Here is a 16,089-nt window from a genome sequence, read left to right as displayed (position 1 = left end):
GTCTATCTTTCTCTCCCTCTCTCTATCCCCCCCTCAATTTCTCTCTGTCCTATCAAGTGAAAAGAAAAAAAAAAGGTCACCAGAAGGAGTGGATTCGTAGTGCCAGCACCGAGCCCCAGCAACTGGAGGCAAAAATAAAGAAAAAGTAATGTGAGTACACTGCCTTGGTCTTCGATAGCAGAAGAAAACATCTATACCACTGGCATGTCTTAAGACATTGGGGGGATAGTAGAAATGTAAAGCAAATTTGTGTGTGTGCGTGTACACACACGATAGCAATGCCTCTGCGGTTCAGTTTCTGGATCTCACAAGTCAGAGGAAATAAAAGTCTCACAACACTTCTTCCCACCATCTTTTTTTTTTTTTTTTTTAAAAAAAAAACTCTTTAGTGTAGTAAAGTGTTAATTTACTTACCAAACATTTGATTAAACTCTTAAGGTTCAACCCTAGGAGGAGGTGGCAATGGACAAAGGATTATTGTCATTCATCATCAACACACTTCAGTCTTCCCCTCCGGTTGCCTATAAAGGATTAGCATTTCCCTGAAAGGAGGAGGACAGAATAAATTGCATCTACCGCCAAAGAACTGCCAGCTCCTTTCAGCTGGGGGCACATACCGGGAGCTTTTCCCATATTAGTCAGCTTTATCTCAACTCTTGGGCAATGCCTACATCTGAATTTCATGGGCTTCGGAGTCAGTCAAAACAGAACGGTAGGGCCGTCAGGGTCAGAGGCTACCGCTGTCAAAGGGTAGTGACCTGAACAGCCAGGGGGAGCCAGTGCCCCCGGCCCCACCCCCATGACTTCATTTCAGTGAATACTTGGCTCATCACTCCTCCTCCCCCGCAGAGCTTTCTTTCTTTTTTCTTTTTTCTTGACCTGGTAATAAAAACCCTCCTGTGACCTGGTTTGGTTTGGTTTTTACATCATTATTGATCTTTTGTTCTGGTTTCTTAATAGAAAAAGGAAATCTTAGGTCCTAAGAATGTACTGGCTTGTGTGCTGTTAACTAGCCATGAGTGGGTGCTATCCCAAGTGTTTTTTTTTTGGGGGGGGAGCATGAGGGGCAGGAGGAAGTCAGTGCCCAGCTTAGAAACTGCTTTCATCTAGCACACACAAGAATTTCCCAGAACTTCTGAAACTCTCTTCAACCCTAGTAGGTTCTATTACCCGAGGTCAAGGTTGATTTAAAAACTGCAAAGCCGCTTAGGAGAAAGGAATGGGGGTGAGCTGGGGTGGAAACAAAAGTTGGAAGGAAGAAAAAGGCAGTGTGCTAGAGTAGACAGAACCCGGCCATGGGGAATATAGCAAATTTTTTATTTTCCAGTCACTGACTCTGCTACTTACTGTGACATTGGGTAAGGAAGGCACTGAACTGCCCAGGGTCTCTGTTTCCTCACCTGTCCTCAGAACTGATTATAGACCACTGCTGCCAGGGAGCAGGGAGGAGGTGGAGATGATGCAGCTGATAGTGCTGGAACCTAGTAGGCCCCAGAAATAGGTGCTTTTAGAGATGACTGCAGATCTATTTGAGAAATGAGCTACATGTCACTCACTGTAACATGAGATTCTACTGCAGGCTTCTTTCTCATTAAGAGATTGTCCTGTGGCCTTGATTACATTTCAATTCTTTACTTATTTATTTGCTAAGAGGCAGAGAGAGAGAGAGAGAGAGAGAGAGAGAGAGAGTAAAAAAGACCATAGCAACAAAGCTTCCTTTAATGACATGGGGGCTAGGCTTGAACTTCGGTCAAGCATATGGCAAAGCAGCGCACTATCCAAGTGAGCTATTTCACTGGCCCTACATTTCAGTTCTTCCCCCCTCCCTTTACTGGGGGAATTAATAGTTTACAGTCAAAAGTAAAATACAGTAGTACATGTGTAACCTTTCTCAGTTTTCCACGTAACACCTCTACCTGGGTCTTCCGCCATCATGTTCCAGGACCTGAACACTCCCCACCCCTCACCCCAGAGTCCTTTGCTTTGGTGCAATACATCAACCTACATTTCAGTTTTTTTTTTTTCCTCCTCCAGGGTTATTGCTGGGCTCGGTGCCTGCACCATGAATCCACCACTCCTGGAGGCCATTTTTCCCCCCTTTTGTTGCCCTTGTTGTAGCTTCATTGTGGTTATTATTATTGCCCTTGTTGATGCAATTCGTTGTTGGATAGGACAGAGAGAAATGGAGAGAGGAGGGGAAGACAGAGAAGGGGAGAGAAAGATAGACACCTGCAGACCTGCTTCACCGCCTGTGAAGCGACTCCCCTGCAGGTGGGGAGCCCGGGGCTCGAACCGGGATCCTTACGCCGGTCCCTGCGCTTTGCGCCACATGCGCTTAACTCACTGCTCCACCGCACGACCCCCCTACATTTCAGTTCTTAAGAAGACTGTATGGCAGCTGGAGAGGTGGCTCAGTGGGTAGTGACAAGATTCACATGCATGAGGCCCAGGTTCAATCTTAGTGCCATGTATGCCAAAACAGAGCAGTGCTCTTCTCTCTCTCATAAATAAAACCACCAAAAACTGTGTCTTTGCAGACTGTCCTTCTGAAATGTGCAGCAAAATCCATGGGAGTCTGGGCACCATCCCTGGTGGCAGCATAGTTAGATAGGTTCTGGACGAGTCACTCTTGCAAACTTCTCTCAGCTGCTTTTTTCCTTTTATTAAGGAGACGATTATACATACCAAGAACCAGCACCACAGCTGTTTCTGAGGCTGATTCTCTTACTCCTGCTGTCATGGCCAGACCTCATTATTTTTCATAATAGTTCTTAAACAACGGGTTTTAGCTCTTGAGGCATTTATGATGACAAAGGGAGGAATAAAGCAGGGGAGTCCCGTTTCTCCCGCCCACCATCTCTCTTCACCCACACTCCTTTCCTAGCAACAGCTCTTTTCTCAACTCTAGAGGCCCACGACTTCTGTCCCACCTACACCACCAGCAGCTAAATATGGGGGTGAGACTAAGAAGGCTAGAGGGCTGGGGGAGGAGCTCAGGAGGAGACATGGGGGGAAGAGCTTCAGGGAGGTGGCTGATGAAACACAAAAGGTTCTGACCTCCTTGGAAGAGGAAACCACCAGGGCCTGTCAAAGCTGGCTTATAGCTTGGGAGGCTGCCAAGGAACTTAAGCAGAGAAGTTACAGGTTAGAAGGACAGGCAGAATAGGGCAGCTAGGGAAAGGTTTATTGGCTGCAAGAGAGCTGAAACAGCCTAGATTAGGGAGCCCTACTCCCACTCTGGACAGACTGGAACCATGTTAAAAAAAAAAAGCTTGGAATACACACAGGGAATTTAAACCCCTGGATCTTATTAAAGCTTCAGGTGGAAGGGGCCATGCTTCTCAGCCTTGGTTGAGTATTAGAATGGCTTGAGGAACTTGAAAAAGCTACTCTTTCCTGGGTCCCATTGCAGGCTGATTATTTACTGTGGGTGGGACCTACACATCAGTGCTTTTAAAGAGGGGTAGGCGGTGGCGCACCAGGTTAAGCACCCAAGTTCAAACCCCTGCTTCCCACCTGCAGAGGGATGCTTTACCAGTGGTGAAGCAGGTCTGCAAGTGTCTTTCTCTCACTCTCTGTATCTCTCCCATCCCTCTCAATTAATCCAATAAAATAGAAAGGGGGGAAATGATCAGTAGGAGAGGTGGATTTAGTGTCCACAACGAGGCCCAGTGATAACCCTGGTAGCAATTAAAGACTTGACTGAGGACTAAGAGATAGGTCACCTAGTTAAGCACACACCTTCCTGGTGGGAGGCCTTGTGTTCGACATCTGAGCACTACACATGAGCACTATGGACAGTCCAGAGCTCTGTAGATGGTGGAGTGGTGCTGTAATATTTCTCTTGCTCTCTCTTGCACATGCTCTTGCCCTTGTGCTCTAAAAAACAATGAAAAAGTGAACCTAGGAGGTCACTCAGCAGTATTACAACAAGTTCCAGACTCTCATTCACTGAAAGGAAAAACAAAGTTTTATTGTTAAAAGTTCTTCTAAACTCTACCACTTTGTAAAGTAAAAAATAGAAAGCTTACTAGGTGACTCTAATGAACAACCAGGGTCAAGAATCTCTGATATCTCATCCTAATTTGAGCAGAAACGCCCCTTCTACATCATCTTTGGTAAAACCAGGACTTAAAATCTCAGTTTTATCTCACTTTGAAGTCAATCAGTATGCCCACTGAAGTCAATTAGTATGCCCAGTGATACGGCTATATCACACTTTTGCTTATGTCTGGGTTCTTAGCTCCTCTTCATAAGAGTGACCAAGGGGGCCAGGAGGTGGGACACCCAGTAGAGTACACATATCACCATGAGCGAGGATCCTATTTCAAGCCCCCAGTCTGCACCTGTAGGGGGGATGCTTTAAGATCTGTGAGGCAGATAAAGAGGTATCTCTTTCTCCTTCTTTATCTCCCTCTCCCCTCTCAATTTCTGTCCTATTAAATAAAAAGAAAAGAAAAAAGGAAAAATAGCTACAGGGAATGGTAGATTCACAGTGCAGGCACCAAGCCTAAGTAACAATAACCCTGGTGGCAATTAAAAAAAAAAGAGGTCAAGAACACAAAAACATCTCCCCCCCCAGCTTCAGGGGACCTACAACAACCCCTCTCATATCTTTATTACCCCCCATTAAACAACTCTTGCAAATCTACCTAAAGAGTATATAAAAACTGCAACAGTCTGGTTTCCTGTTCTCTTTCCTGTTCTAGGTTCACTTTAGACATATTAATATCAGTATTTAAAGCAAATAGGGCAATTCTGGAAGGGAGAGAAAATGACACAAGATTGTCATCCCGAGTTGTATAAGAGAGGGTGGATTGGAGGTGAAGAAGCAGGGTGACGGTTTGTTGGGGATGGAGGTTCAGGTACATGGATGGAGTTCCTGGGCATGAGCTTCAGTCTGTTTTTAGGACCAGCTGGTGGAGCCATCCTCAGCTTCTCTCTCGGGCTGCCTCCCTGAATCGCTGCCCAGCTGCCAGTCCCGTCTTTGTTTTCCCTAAGCTGCCCAGCCTCCTTGCCTAGATCTGCCCACCCTGGTCCATCAGCACACAGACTGTAATTTGGGATGTCACAGTCATGTAACATGCCTGCTTGGGGTCCAGAGAGGTGAGGTGACCCCTCCAAGGTCTCTGGGTGATGGACCCAAGACTTTCTTTTTGACTCTTTCCACAGTTTCAGGCCCTTTCCCCTTTGGGTTTAGGCCTACTCAATGGCAAACATTTTTGACTGGTCTGTGACTGGGTCACAGCTTCAAAAGGGACCAGATTCCCTTTCTTTCCAGACCAAGGGAGGCTACAGACCTGACAAAGGATGCAGCAGGAGGGATAGCTTGGGACGCCACAGGACTGCGACGTGGGTGAGCCATCTTGGCTGCTGTTCGTGACTTCAGCCAGTTTCAAGCTGGCAAAGTCCTTTTCAGAAAGCATCCCAAAGAGGGGAGTGCCCCCTTATTGCCAAGACTCCTCTGTTCTTCCTCTGACAAGTGACTGGCCCCACTCCCAGCTTTGCCCATTCCCATCCTAGTGACTGACTAGGAACCATCTGAGAAGGTGTATTTGAGTCACAAGTTCCTAGCAGCTGGTGTCGCTTCCTGATCAGACCCTCCTCTGTTCTGAAGTTGACAGTTTAGAAGGATTGAGAATACAGGTCACACTCAACTCCTCCAGCAAGGGGCACCTCATGCTCTGCTAAGAACCTGCAGGGACCACTTCCTTTCTTCTACAGCCGCCATCTTCCTATGACCTGACAACTTCCAGTGCTCACCTTTGCTGATGAGCAAAGAGAGGCACACTCTCCCACTGCAAGTTCCTCCAGTGATCTCTCTCTCTTCTTGGAGACTTGGGTCCTGGTTGATTGGGACTATTTTTGTTGTTGTTGGAAGGTCAGCATACATCTAATAAACTTGTGGTTCTTACTTCTACACAGCTGTTGTTTATCATGTACTGCTGGTGCTACAAGGCTACAGAGTTTGGCAACTGGTGATTAGTAAGTCAAAACTATACCCCTTCACTTAGCGTCAAATTATGAGAGTTATAGGTCTTGTTAGCCTCGGGTTTATTTTATACAAAGACAATCTGAAATTCATTCTTTTTCTTCTTTCTCTCCTCATTGGTATTCTATTCATAGTCAACCAATGGACCATGACTGAGACATCAAAGTGACTTACCTTCAGAGAGTGAAATCAACATCTGCTTTTTATACCTGCAAATTTGCTAGATATTTTTAAGGGATGCTATGTAAAATATATAATTTCAATCTTAAAATCACTTTCATACACATGTATATTATATAATAGCAAGTAAGAACTTGGCTTTAAAAATACATCTTTCAAAATGCAAATTGAGTTGTCAAATTCTCATGGTGTTTAGTTAAAATAGTCACTACTGCCATTTCTGGAAATTTGAACAAGCTGTGAATTTCTCAAAGTTCCTAGATTATTAAAGTTTGTGCAAAAAAAAAAAAAGCCTTAAAATCAATTTTCCTCTGAAACCTCACTCCTCAGTCTTTGAATCAAAATGTAGTGCTGGAAATCTTGTTGATACTTATTACATACTCAGTGGTGTTACTCTTTTGCTCCAGAAGTTTATTATGGCCTAAAGCACTCCACCTGAGATGTCTTTACACCCAGTGATCATTAAAGCATAATGAACTAAGTGTCAGGGGACCTTTAATGATGCTGGCACTGAAGGCTAATCTTCCCTTTTAAGAGCTGGAAGGCTCCTGATCTTTGCTGACAACAGCCTCCATGTATAAAGCAAATTCTTGCCTGTAGAGCTGATCGCCTACAAGCTGCAGTCAGGCTGTCTATACAAGTCATTACTCAGGGCTGCAGGAGTGGTCTATCTAGGTGATAATGATTTCTTTCTTTTTTTTTTTCATGATAAGATGACAGGGAACTGGATGGATGAGTACAGTTATATAAGTTCATTTAGTTTTGCTTTACACCTATAAATATTAAGAATGTTATTTAAATCACACACAAGTCATAGGAAATGCAAAATGAAAGTGAAGATAGCAAGTCATTTCAATACTTTTTATTTGAGTGTGAAACCATTCTTTTCTTGCACAACTGTACAGATAAAACTATTTCCATTTTAGCTGTAGACATGATTATCACACTGAGTGGTGTGATCGAAGATTTTATTTACAGAAAAATTGCTAAAACATCCGATGTCATATTTCCATTTATTTTTTACCCATAGGGTAATAAGTCCACCATAATTGCTTGGTGCATTTTATAATACAGAAAAAAAAACTTATGTTAATCTCTAACAAACCTCACAAATCGCTACAAATCTGACAGAAAAATGCCTATGAAAAAAATTCCAAAAGTACAGTACATTTTTATTTCCACACATACACAGTATAGTATAGGCTCAAAGGCACAGCTTTGAATTTTTTTTTAATCTATCAAAGTGGCGGAAATTTTTATAGTCTTATGAAGGAACCATGAAAGTCATTTCACACTGGGTGCTTGAAAAGTTAACATTTGGTCCATCCAGTTTCACAAAGGTAATACAGCAGAGCTGAGTGTGATACTCGATGCCATAAATCCACATTCTCACACAACTTAAAAAAATAAAAAGAAAAGAAAACCCTCTCCTGCCTTTTACTGATACTAGCCATTGTGCAAACTTAGGACAAATACTTGTATGTAGAAGAACCAGTCTCCTACATTCATCAACCAACGTTAGGCATAAGAACAGGCCTCTTCCTTCCCTCTAGACTGTGCTTACATTCCAAAGATAATGCAGGTCCTGTGATGGTAACAGGGAGTCTAGAGTTCTTAGGCACCTCCATTTAGCCTGGTGCTCCAGGAAGGAGAGATAACATTGCCAGGAAGAAGAGATGCACAGAACAAATCTGAAGGCTGTTCATTGTATATTAAGATGACAGAGAGACGGCAAGGCAAATACTCTTGGTAAATTATGTGCCCATCCAAGAAAACAAACCAGACTCCATCTCCAGTATCCATCCTTCAAGACTAAAAGAGCTTTTATCAACAGTGAAATAAGTAGCTTACCAGGAGTGGTTGCTAACACAAAACAAAGTCATGGAACAGAGGGAAAAGGCACAGGTTGGCCTGCCCAAGATAGTGCTCTAGAGAAACAATCAAGTCTGGCTTGGTTACAGGAACCCAGTATCACTGACTTATAGTGAGTCCTGTTTCTGAACTAAAGTTTATTCATCCCACACTGAATCCCAGTCTCCCATTCACTAGGAAAATGGATATCTAGGAAGAGTCCATGAATTATGATGAATAGAGATAAAGTCCTCTGGGGTTGGGTAGGTGTTGGGTTTATTATTATTAATTATTATTATTAATATTAAATATGGATTCCTATGATAGAAGTCACTTAGCCCATCCTGTGGAGGCTTCTCCGTTGATATAAGCAAAGCCAGGAAAGTGTTGCATGTGCTCATACTCAGAATTCCTGCGCGTGGTCAGGGGCGTGTACATGTCACTAGAGTTTCCATACCTCGTGGAATGCACAGACGGACTTGTGTAGCACGTGTTGGCTGTGGGTACCTCTGGCCAGCGGGGGGTGACTGGGGTAGGATGCAGTCTGGGAGTACTGCTCATCAGACAAGGTTCCATCCGGGAAGTGGGGCTATTGAAAGGGTACTTGTTGAGGGGAGAGAAATTCCACAAAGTTAGCAGGTGTTTGATGTTACATAAATACAATTGTCAGTCATGTTCATAATCAATTTTAAGTTAGATTACTTCAGAGGCTATTACTGAAAGTTAATGAGGAGGGAATCTGTGAACTTCCAAAAGATTCAATGTTGGTCTAAGAAGTAAACAACAGGAAGAAGGCAAAGGATTTCATAGGCAGATTTGGGCTAGTGTTTACTCAACCACTGGTACTGATTCCGCATTTAATCAGAAATGTTTTTAGGGGGTCAAGAGCCCCCCCACCAAAAAAAAAGGAATAACCTCATTAGGAATACAGGACAGGAAAGAGCATGTCCAAACGACATGGAAGAACAGAGGAATGGTTGTTTTATCATTAGTTACGGAGATGAGATGGGTCCCAGTTCATCAACCAAGAGAATAATACTGCCAAGTACAATACAATGACATTATTAAAAATAGCATTTTACAGTGGAATTCAATTATGAGCTGCAGCCTAAAAGCAGGCAGGTTTTTTGAAGAGGAAGCCAGTCAACAGCTTCAAAGGTTATTATTAGTGCCTATCATTTAGAGAACATCTCTCTTTTTTGTTTCCCATCAGTGAAGTCCTGGAAGATACACAAATAGGAAATGCTGAATTACTGGGTTCAGTGCAAATGTGGAAAAAGGAGTCAAGCAAAGCCAGTTGAGGGGGGGAGGGGTCCTTTTGTGCAGGCTGGGAGAATAGGTATGAGTATCTACAAGAAGAGGGGAAGGGAACTGGGAATAAGAAAAGTGCCTCTGAAGTGTTTCTTCTTTTATGTGCTTTGCTGCTTCCAAGACAGTTATGCAAATAAGCCCCTTTTAGTACAGTAGGTGTGTGTGTAATGGGGCTGTGGCGAGCGCTCTGGGCTCCCTTTGAGAGCTCCCAGTTTGCAGACCAGTCCACACAAAGATCTCCTTCTTGCTGTGCTAAGGGCCACCCCAACAAGGCCAGGAGCCAGTTGAGAAGGATGGCATGGCCAGCAAGTGAGAGATAGTGTGTATGAATGTGCAGATTCTTCTGCTTCCCATCTGTTTTCCCTGACAGTTGGAGAGTGGAGCCCCAAGGGATTAGGTGGGAGGCTGCCTCCTGGGAGGGAGACAGACCTGCTGAAGCCTAGACAGCTGGAGAAGGAGTTCTGACAACAATGGCTGCTCCCTGTAGTCTACAGGATGGGAGGGAGCCCCAGGGGAGATGGGGAAGGGTGTTTGTTAGGCTCAGAGCACATGAAGAGAACCAGCTATTTGGAAATGAAGAGCTCTGGTGTCTGCAGAGGACTGCAGGCCTTACAGAGTGAAGTGCAGCCACTATGCAGTCAAAATAGGTAGGAAAGAGGGAGAGAGTATAGGTGGAGTCTAGAAACTCAAGGAAGAAAGTGCCTGATGCTATGCTACTGTTGCCAAGGAGACTGTGAACTCCAAGGGCTCTCCTAATCCTCACATCAGACCAGAAACATCTCTGTCCTGTGCAGTATGGGAGTTGACAGAATGCTGTCTGTGTGGCAGCCATGGTGGGCCCTCAGGCCTAGACCACAGGATTCTAACAGGAGCCATTCTAAATGCCAGAGACCACCCTAAGATTGGGTCCTGCCCAAGAAATGAGAGCCCAGCTATGTGAAAAGGGTAATAGTAAATGTGGGTGATAAGGCTGGGTGTTGGTGCACCAGGTTGAGCACACATGTCACAATGCTCGGGGATCAGGCTTCAAGCCCCAGGTCCCCCACATGCAAGGGGAAGCTTCTCTCTGTTTCTCTCCCCCTCTACCTCCCCCTTCTCAATTTCTGGCTGTTTATATCCAATAAATAAAGATAAATAAATAAATAAATAAAGCAGGCTATTACCAAATGGTCTTTAATTTTTCAAAGTGGCTGCTTCTCCATCCTGATAGCCTCTTATGTAAACTTCCTGGACATATACCCCTCACCATGTGGTATTCTCTATGTCAGAGAAGTGTCCTTTTTGGTGTTGTGGCACCCTAAAATGGCTCCCATCTCTGGGAATTTCATTCCACCCAGTCAATCTGTCTAGAACATCTCTTTGTCATCCTAACCCTACAGCTTCTTGCAGGCCTGACACAATTATGCCATTTCAGTTGGACTCAATATTTTCAAACAGTGAGAAAGGAGGAGAGACATTACAGCACTGCTTCAGGACTCATGATCCTTCTTCTTTGCATAGTGCTCCCATGGGGTGGTTGGGGGTCGAACTTGGGTCCCTGCATGTGGTCAAGTCTGTGCTCTACCAGATGAACTATCTCCCAGTCACTGACACCTCCTCCCTTGTAGGCCACAGGGTCTCACAGCTCTCACCCGGCCTCAATCTGCTGGTTGTAACCCTAATTCTTGCCTGGTGTAGGTAAGACTATCACAGTGTGGACATGAGGCCTCCTGCCCACAGAGCCTCAGAGAAGGTGGCTTTGTGCCTCGCCAATGACCCGAGATGCAGCTGTGCCCAAGGGTTGTGTCACAGGCTCAAAAGAGTAATTGCCTGGAAATGAGACTGGCTCAAAATATCTCCGATGTGACAATAAAATTCTGTTACCACAGAATCCGGCATGGAAAATTCTGTCCCTTTAGGTCAGCTAATTGCAAATGAGTCAGTGACTCGTTTTCCCCAGTGGTGAAGAGACCATTGAAAAGCAGGAGACTAAAATGCCCACTGCCTCAGCCTAGTGATTAACACCACCAATGAAGCTTCTATTTAGTCTGGCCGAGTGGCGGAGGCTGGCCCATGGCACCAGCCTCACCTTTCACACTTCACATCCGGCTTCATGCAGAGTCCGTAGCATGCTGGGCACAAACCTTGGAGTCCAGAGAATTCTGCTGAGAATAATGGCACTTTTTGTGGAGGGCCCATCACAGGAAGTTACCATGTTTGGGGTCAAACCCCCTGCTGTTGCTACTGATGCCAAGATGGAGGTAAGTTACTAGTTCCCACCCTTTCAGAGAGATGTGTGAAGGGTGCTTGTGAGCTTGCAAACGTGTGTGTGTGTGTGTGTACACACGCACGTACACATATGTAGCCAAAGAGTTTGTCAAACTGTCATGGTTTAAGTCCTTCTCAGTCCTGATTAACTCTGGGCCTCTTTGGAACCATATTAGGAAGTTCTATTTTGAGAAAAAAAAAAAAACCCATACCAAGGACTGATTTTTCTGCACATGGAGGGGGAAGAATGAGCCCTTTATCCCTGACCCTTCCCAAATGGGCTGCTACTTGAGTGAGGGGTGAAATGTGGCCCAGTCAGGAGCACAAACTGTTTTTCTATGAAAGGAGGTTCTCACCATGCTGATTTCTGCCAGTGGGCCTACCCTGGTCAGCCTTCCTCTTAGCCTCTTCAGATACAGTGTATGTGTGTGTGTGTGCGTACACACACACACGCACATGCACATGCACACACACCATCTTTGCCCATTTCTGCTGAGCTTCTAGAGTCAGGATGAACTGAGTTAATACAGGGGAAACACTAAGAATTCCCATGTAGAAATTTTTCAGAATGTATTAGCTATTATGATAGTCTTCTTTGAGTCACAGAATCATGGTCTATTAGTCTTAGGGACCAACCCTCTTCATGTTACAGTGTGGGAGATGAGTTCAAGAAAGGGAAAGTGACCTGCTTAAAGTCAACACAGCAACTTAGCCCCACAGTAAGTAAGGCTCCATTCATATTCACATTCACTGTCATGTGTTTGTCTTTGTCATTGTCATGTGTTTACTGAGTGCCCACTAAAGCCAAGCCTGTGCTGGGGGTTGGGGCTACAAGAGAAAAAGGACCTGGTCTTCATAGAGTCACTAGTAATATGATAAGATGGATAAGAATGTTGGGAGTTGGGGCCAGAAGGTGGCACACTCAGTTGAGCAATGTGCATGGACCTAGGGATTCAAGGCCCTGGTCCTCACCTGCAGGGGGAAAGCTTCAGGAGCAGTGAGGCAGCACTACAGGTGTATCTCTTTCTCCCTCCCTACCTCCCTCTCAGTGATTTTCACTCAATTCAGGCTGGCTTTTCCCCCAGTGAGTCTCATATGATGCAGTGTGATGTGCAGTGCTTGTGACTGGAATGACTTGACCTCTGCTCTGGAAAGCTGAAACTCATTATCCTTGCAGTGAGTTTCCCCTACGTGCTCAACTTGGAACCAAAACACCAGGAAAGGAAAGGAATGCATATCTTGGATGTGTGATTCTTTTCCTTTGGCAACTTGAAACTTACTATCAGCAAGAGATTTCTTCAATTTGCCCTTCCCCCAACACACATCTCCAAAATACACACACAGGTGTAGTGCCATGAGCTCCTAGAATTTGGTTGAATCTATGTTGACACTGAATTCTGGGGCAAATGATCTTTTGTGGCTGTTCCCTCAACTTTAAGGAAACAACACAAGAAGCTTTATCTTTAACTGTATCCTAGCCAGGTAAAGCATTGTCTCAACTATTAAACTGGGTTTGAGATGTGATATAATTAAATTCTCCTTGGTTTACAAATGAAGACCAAGGGATAAGTGACAACACGGTGTGTGTGTGTGTGTGTGTGTGTGTGTGTGTGTGTGTGTGTGTGTGTTAAGGGGTCAGTGGTTGTCATAGAATCTTGTCTAAAGGGCACACGCACAGGACCACATGGAACCAACCCAGTACCCAAGTCAGGATTCCAAGGGCTCCTGCACAAATTTTCATTAGTCCTCAGCCCTTCAATTAAACTATTACACAGAGTGGTCCAGCTGAGGACTCCTGTAGTTTCCAGAAGGGATGGTATAGACCTGTCTGGTGACCAGAATTTTCATAGTCCTTTAGGAGACCATGGCTTCTATGGGAGTCAGGTGGTAACGCAGCGGGTTAAGTGCAGGCGGTGCAAAGCACAAGGACCAGCATAAGGATTGCGGTTCGAGCACCAGGCTCCCCACATGCAGGGGGAGTCGCTTCACAGGTGGTGAAGCAGGTCTGCAGGTGTCTATCTTTCTCTCCCACTCTGTCTTCCCCTCCTCTCTCTATTTCTCTCTGTCCTAACCAACAACAACAACATCAATAACAACAACAACAACAATAACTACAACAATAAAAAACAAAGGAGACCATGGCTTCTTTTTCTTAGTGATGGCCTTACAAATATACCACCCCAGAAAAACAGCTCTAGCGGTTTCATGAGGAGGGAGTAGGGAAGTGAAGAAAGGAAGACCTGGGACTTGGAAAGTTAGCTTGATCTTGCCACTGTCCCTTAGCCTGGTGTCCCCTACTGGGATGTAAGTGCCCAAGAAGGCAGCAGGCAGTATCTTTTTCTCCACTGCATTCTCAGATACTAGAGCAGTGCTTGCCACAGAGAAGGCACCCAACAATCATGTGAAGAATGAATGAGTGAGTGACCTGCCTGGACCTACGTGAGAGCCAGTCTATAGTAGTAGTTGTAGGTCACTTGGCAGATCACAGTGAGGAGCTCAAGCTCTGCTCCCAAGAGCAGCAGCACCTATGGAGCTGGTGTCACCATGTGACGCAGTTGGAGCCCTATAATGAATGCCCCAGGTGATGATTTAGTGGAATCAACTCCTGGACCTGTCTGGGGACTAGACCAGGGCTCCCCTTGCTACTGCAGATGGAAATCAAAACAGACGCCTGTTTGCCCTGAGTGCTCCTGTATTGTGGATATATGCTCCTCGGTGCCCTCCCTTGGAGGCAAGCAAGTCTTTGTGCTGATAGCTGATGAAATATGTAGCCTCCACCATGGCACAAGTCCTGCTATCTCTCTTTTAGACTCTTGCACATGCTTCAGAGCAGGTGTCCCTGGGCAGATCTGTCAGTCCCCCTTTCTGGTTCATTCTAAGTGGCCCCTGACTGAGCTCTCTTTAAGTGTAACTGTCTACTTGCCATTCCCTGGTTCAGAAGCTTACCAGAGTTCGCACCTCCATAGAATGGAGTGAGTGTCCTGGGATACCATGTCACTGTTAATATTAACCCCACCTCCTATTTAATGATCCCTTAGTGAAGGCCATCATATAACAGATGAAAGAAGATTGTACCCAAGAGCCTGGGGAGTCGGGAGGTAGCGCAGAGGGTGAAGCGCATGAGGCACAAATCGCAAGGACCGGCATAAGGAACCCAGTTTGAACCCCGGCTCCCCACCTGCAGGGGAGTCGCTTCACAGGCGGTGAAGCAGGTCTACGGGTGTCTGTCTTTCTCTCCCCATCTCTGTCTTCTCCTCCTCTCTCCATTTCTCTCTGTCCTATCCAACAATGACAATAACTACAACAATAAAACAACAAGGGCAACAAAAGGAAAAATAAAAGAACAATTAAATTTGAATTAAAAAAAAGCCTGGAGAGATAGGGGTTGAAGTGGTGCCACTAAGTTACTCTCATGTCCTTTTTCCAGAAGGGGTACTAGGAGGATGTATAAAGTGCTTACACAGATTTTGCCTGTGACATGTTAAGGTTAGCTGCTCTCTTTTATAGATGTCATGTCTGGGGGCACAGAGATGCTGAACTTAATTTCGCCATCAAAGAGCTTTGGATGTAGGATGTGTGACCCACAGAGCCTAGGGTTCTGGATGAACATGAAAAAGTGGCACCTGTCAAGACCCTGGAAGGAAGGGTGTCATGCCAGGAAATGCCACAAAAATGGTGAGATACTTGTCCTAAACAGCAAGCAGAAGAGGTTGAGGAAGAGCATGTGAAAGAGAAAACAGTATCTGAGATGTGGGAGAGCTGTCATAGGTTGGCGTGGCCGGGGCAAAGATGACTGGAGGCCAGGAAAGCAGGCAGACAGCAGATGGTAATGGGTCTTGAGAGTCATGCTACAGAACTGGACTTGATCTGAAAGTTATGATATGCCAAAGAAGGAGAGTGTCAGGACAAGATGATAAGTTTTCTGAAAGATTTCTGGAGCTGCAACATAGGGGATGGACCAGAGGTGGGTAAGTTTAGAGATGTGGAGACCAACCTGAAGTTCATAAAGACCTTCCCAGAAGCAAAGGCAGTGGGGGCATGCAGAGACACTGAGGCTGCAGAATAAAGATTGGTGAGCACTTGCACTTGGGGCCAGCACGCAAGAAGTCTATGTAGAGTGCACAGCACCGGTATTAGAGTAACAGCCACAATTTCCATTCACCTCAGGTCACAGAGGGTAGATTTTGTCTGCTGGGCAGTAAGGAGTCAAAGGAGATGTGTGGCCTGATCACTTTGATAAAGGGTCCAATTCAGGAAGATTCTCCTGGTAAGATTATGTGTAAGGGGATGAACTATTTAAAATGGCATGGCATGGGCATGGGAGACAACCCAATTAGGATGATGCCATGACAATGGTCCCCGTAGGACTTGATGAATGTCTACACTTGGAGAACAGGAAAAGAGACTATCAGGCCCATCAAGGTGTGTGTGTGTGTGTGTGTGTGTGTGTGTGTGTGTGTGTGTGTGTGGTGGGGGGGGGCGTCCCCCCAAAAAGGGCTACAGATGTG

At 45.2% G+C, this 16,089-nt stretch overlaps 1 protein-coding gene across 4 annotated transcripts in view; it reads right to left on the bottom strand.

Annotated features, from left to right (window-relative positions):
• Window positions 1-7,019: 7,019 nt before the first annotated feature.
• Window positions 7,020-16,089, bottom strand: part of RFX4 (regulatory factor X4) — a 195,749-nt gene continuing 186,679 nt past the window's right edge. For all 4 annotated transcript variants that reach the window (XM_007540035.2, XM_060194343.1, XM_060194344.1 and 1 more), the window contains one exon: window positions 7,020-8,626. In XM_007540035.2, the coding sequence (XP_007540097.1) occupies window positions 8,354-8,626 (273 nt within the window). In that variant the 3' untranslated portion in view covers window positions 7,020-8,353. The remainder of the gene's footprint in view (window positions 8,627-16,089) is intronic.

Source organism: Erinaceus europaeus, chromosome 7, assembly GCF_950295315.1.
Source record: "Erinaceus europaeus chromosome 7, mEriEur2.1, whole genome shotgun sequence".
Lineage (NCBI taxonomy): Eukaryota > Metazoa > Chordata > Mammalia > Eulipotyphla > Erinaceidae > Erinaceus > Erinaceus europaeus.
Note: the sequence above shows the minus strand (reverse complement) of the source record. Positions and strands in the feature narration are given on the sequence as shown.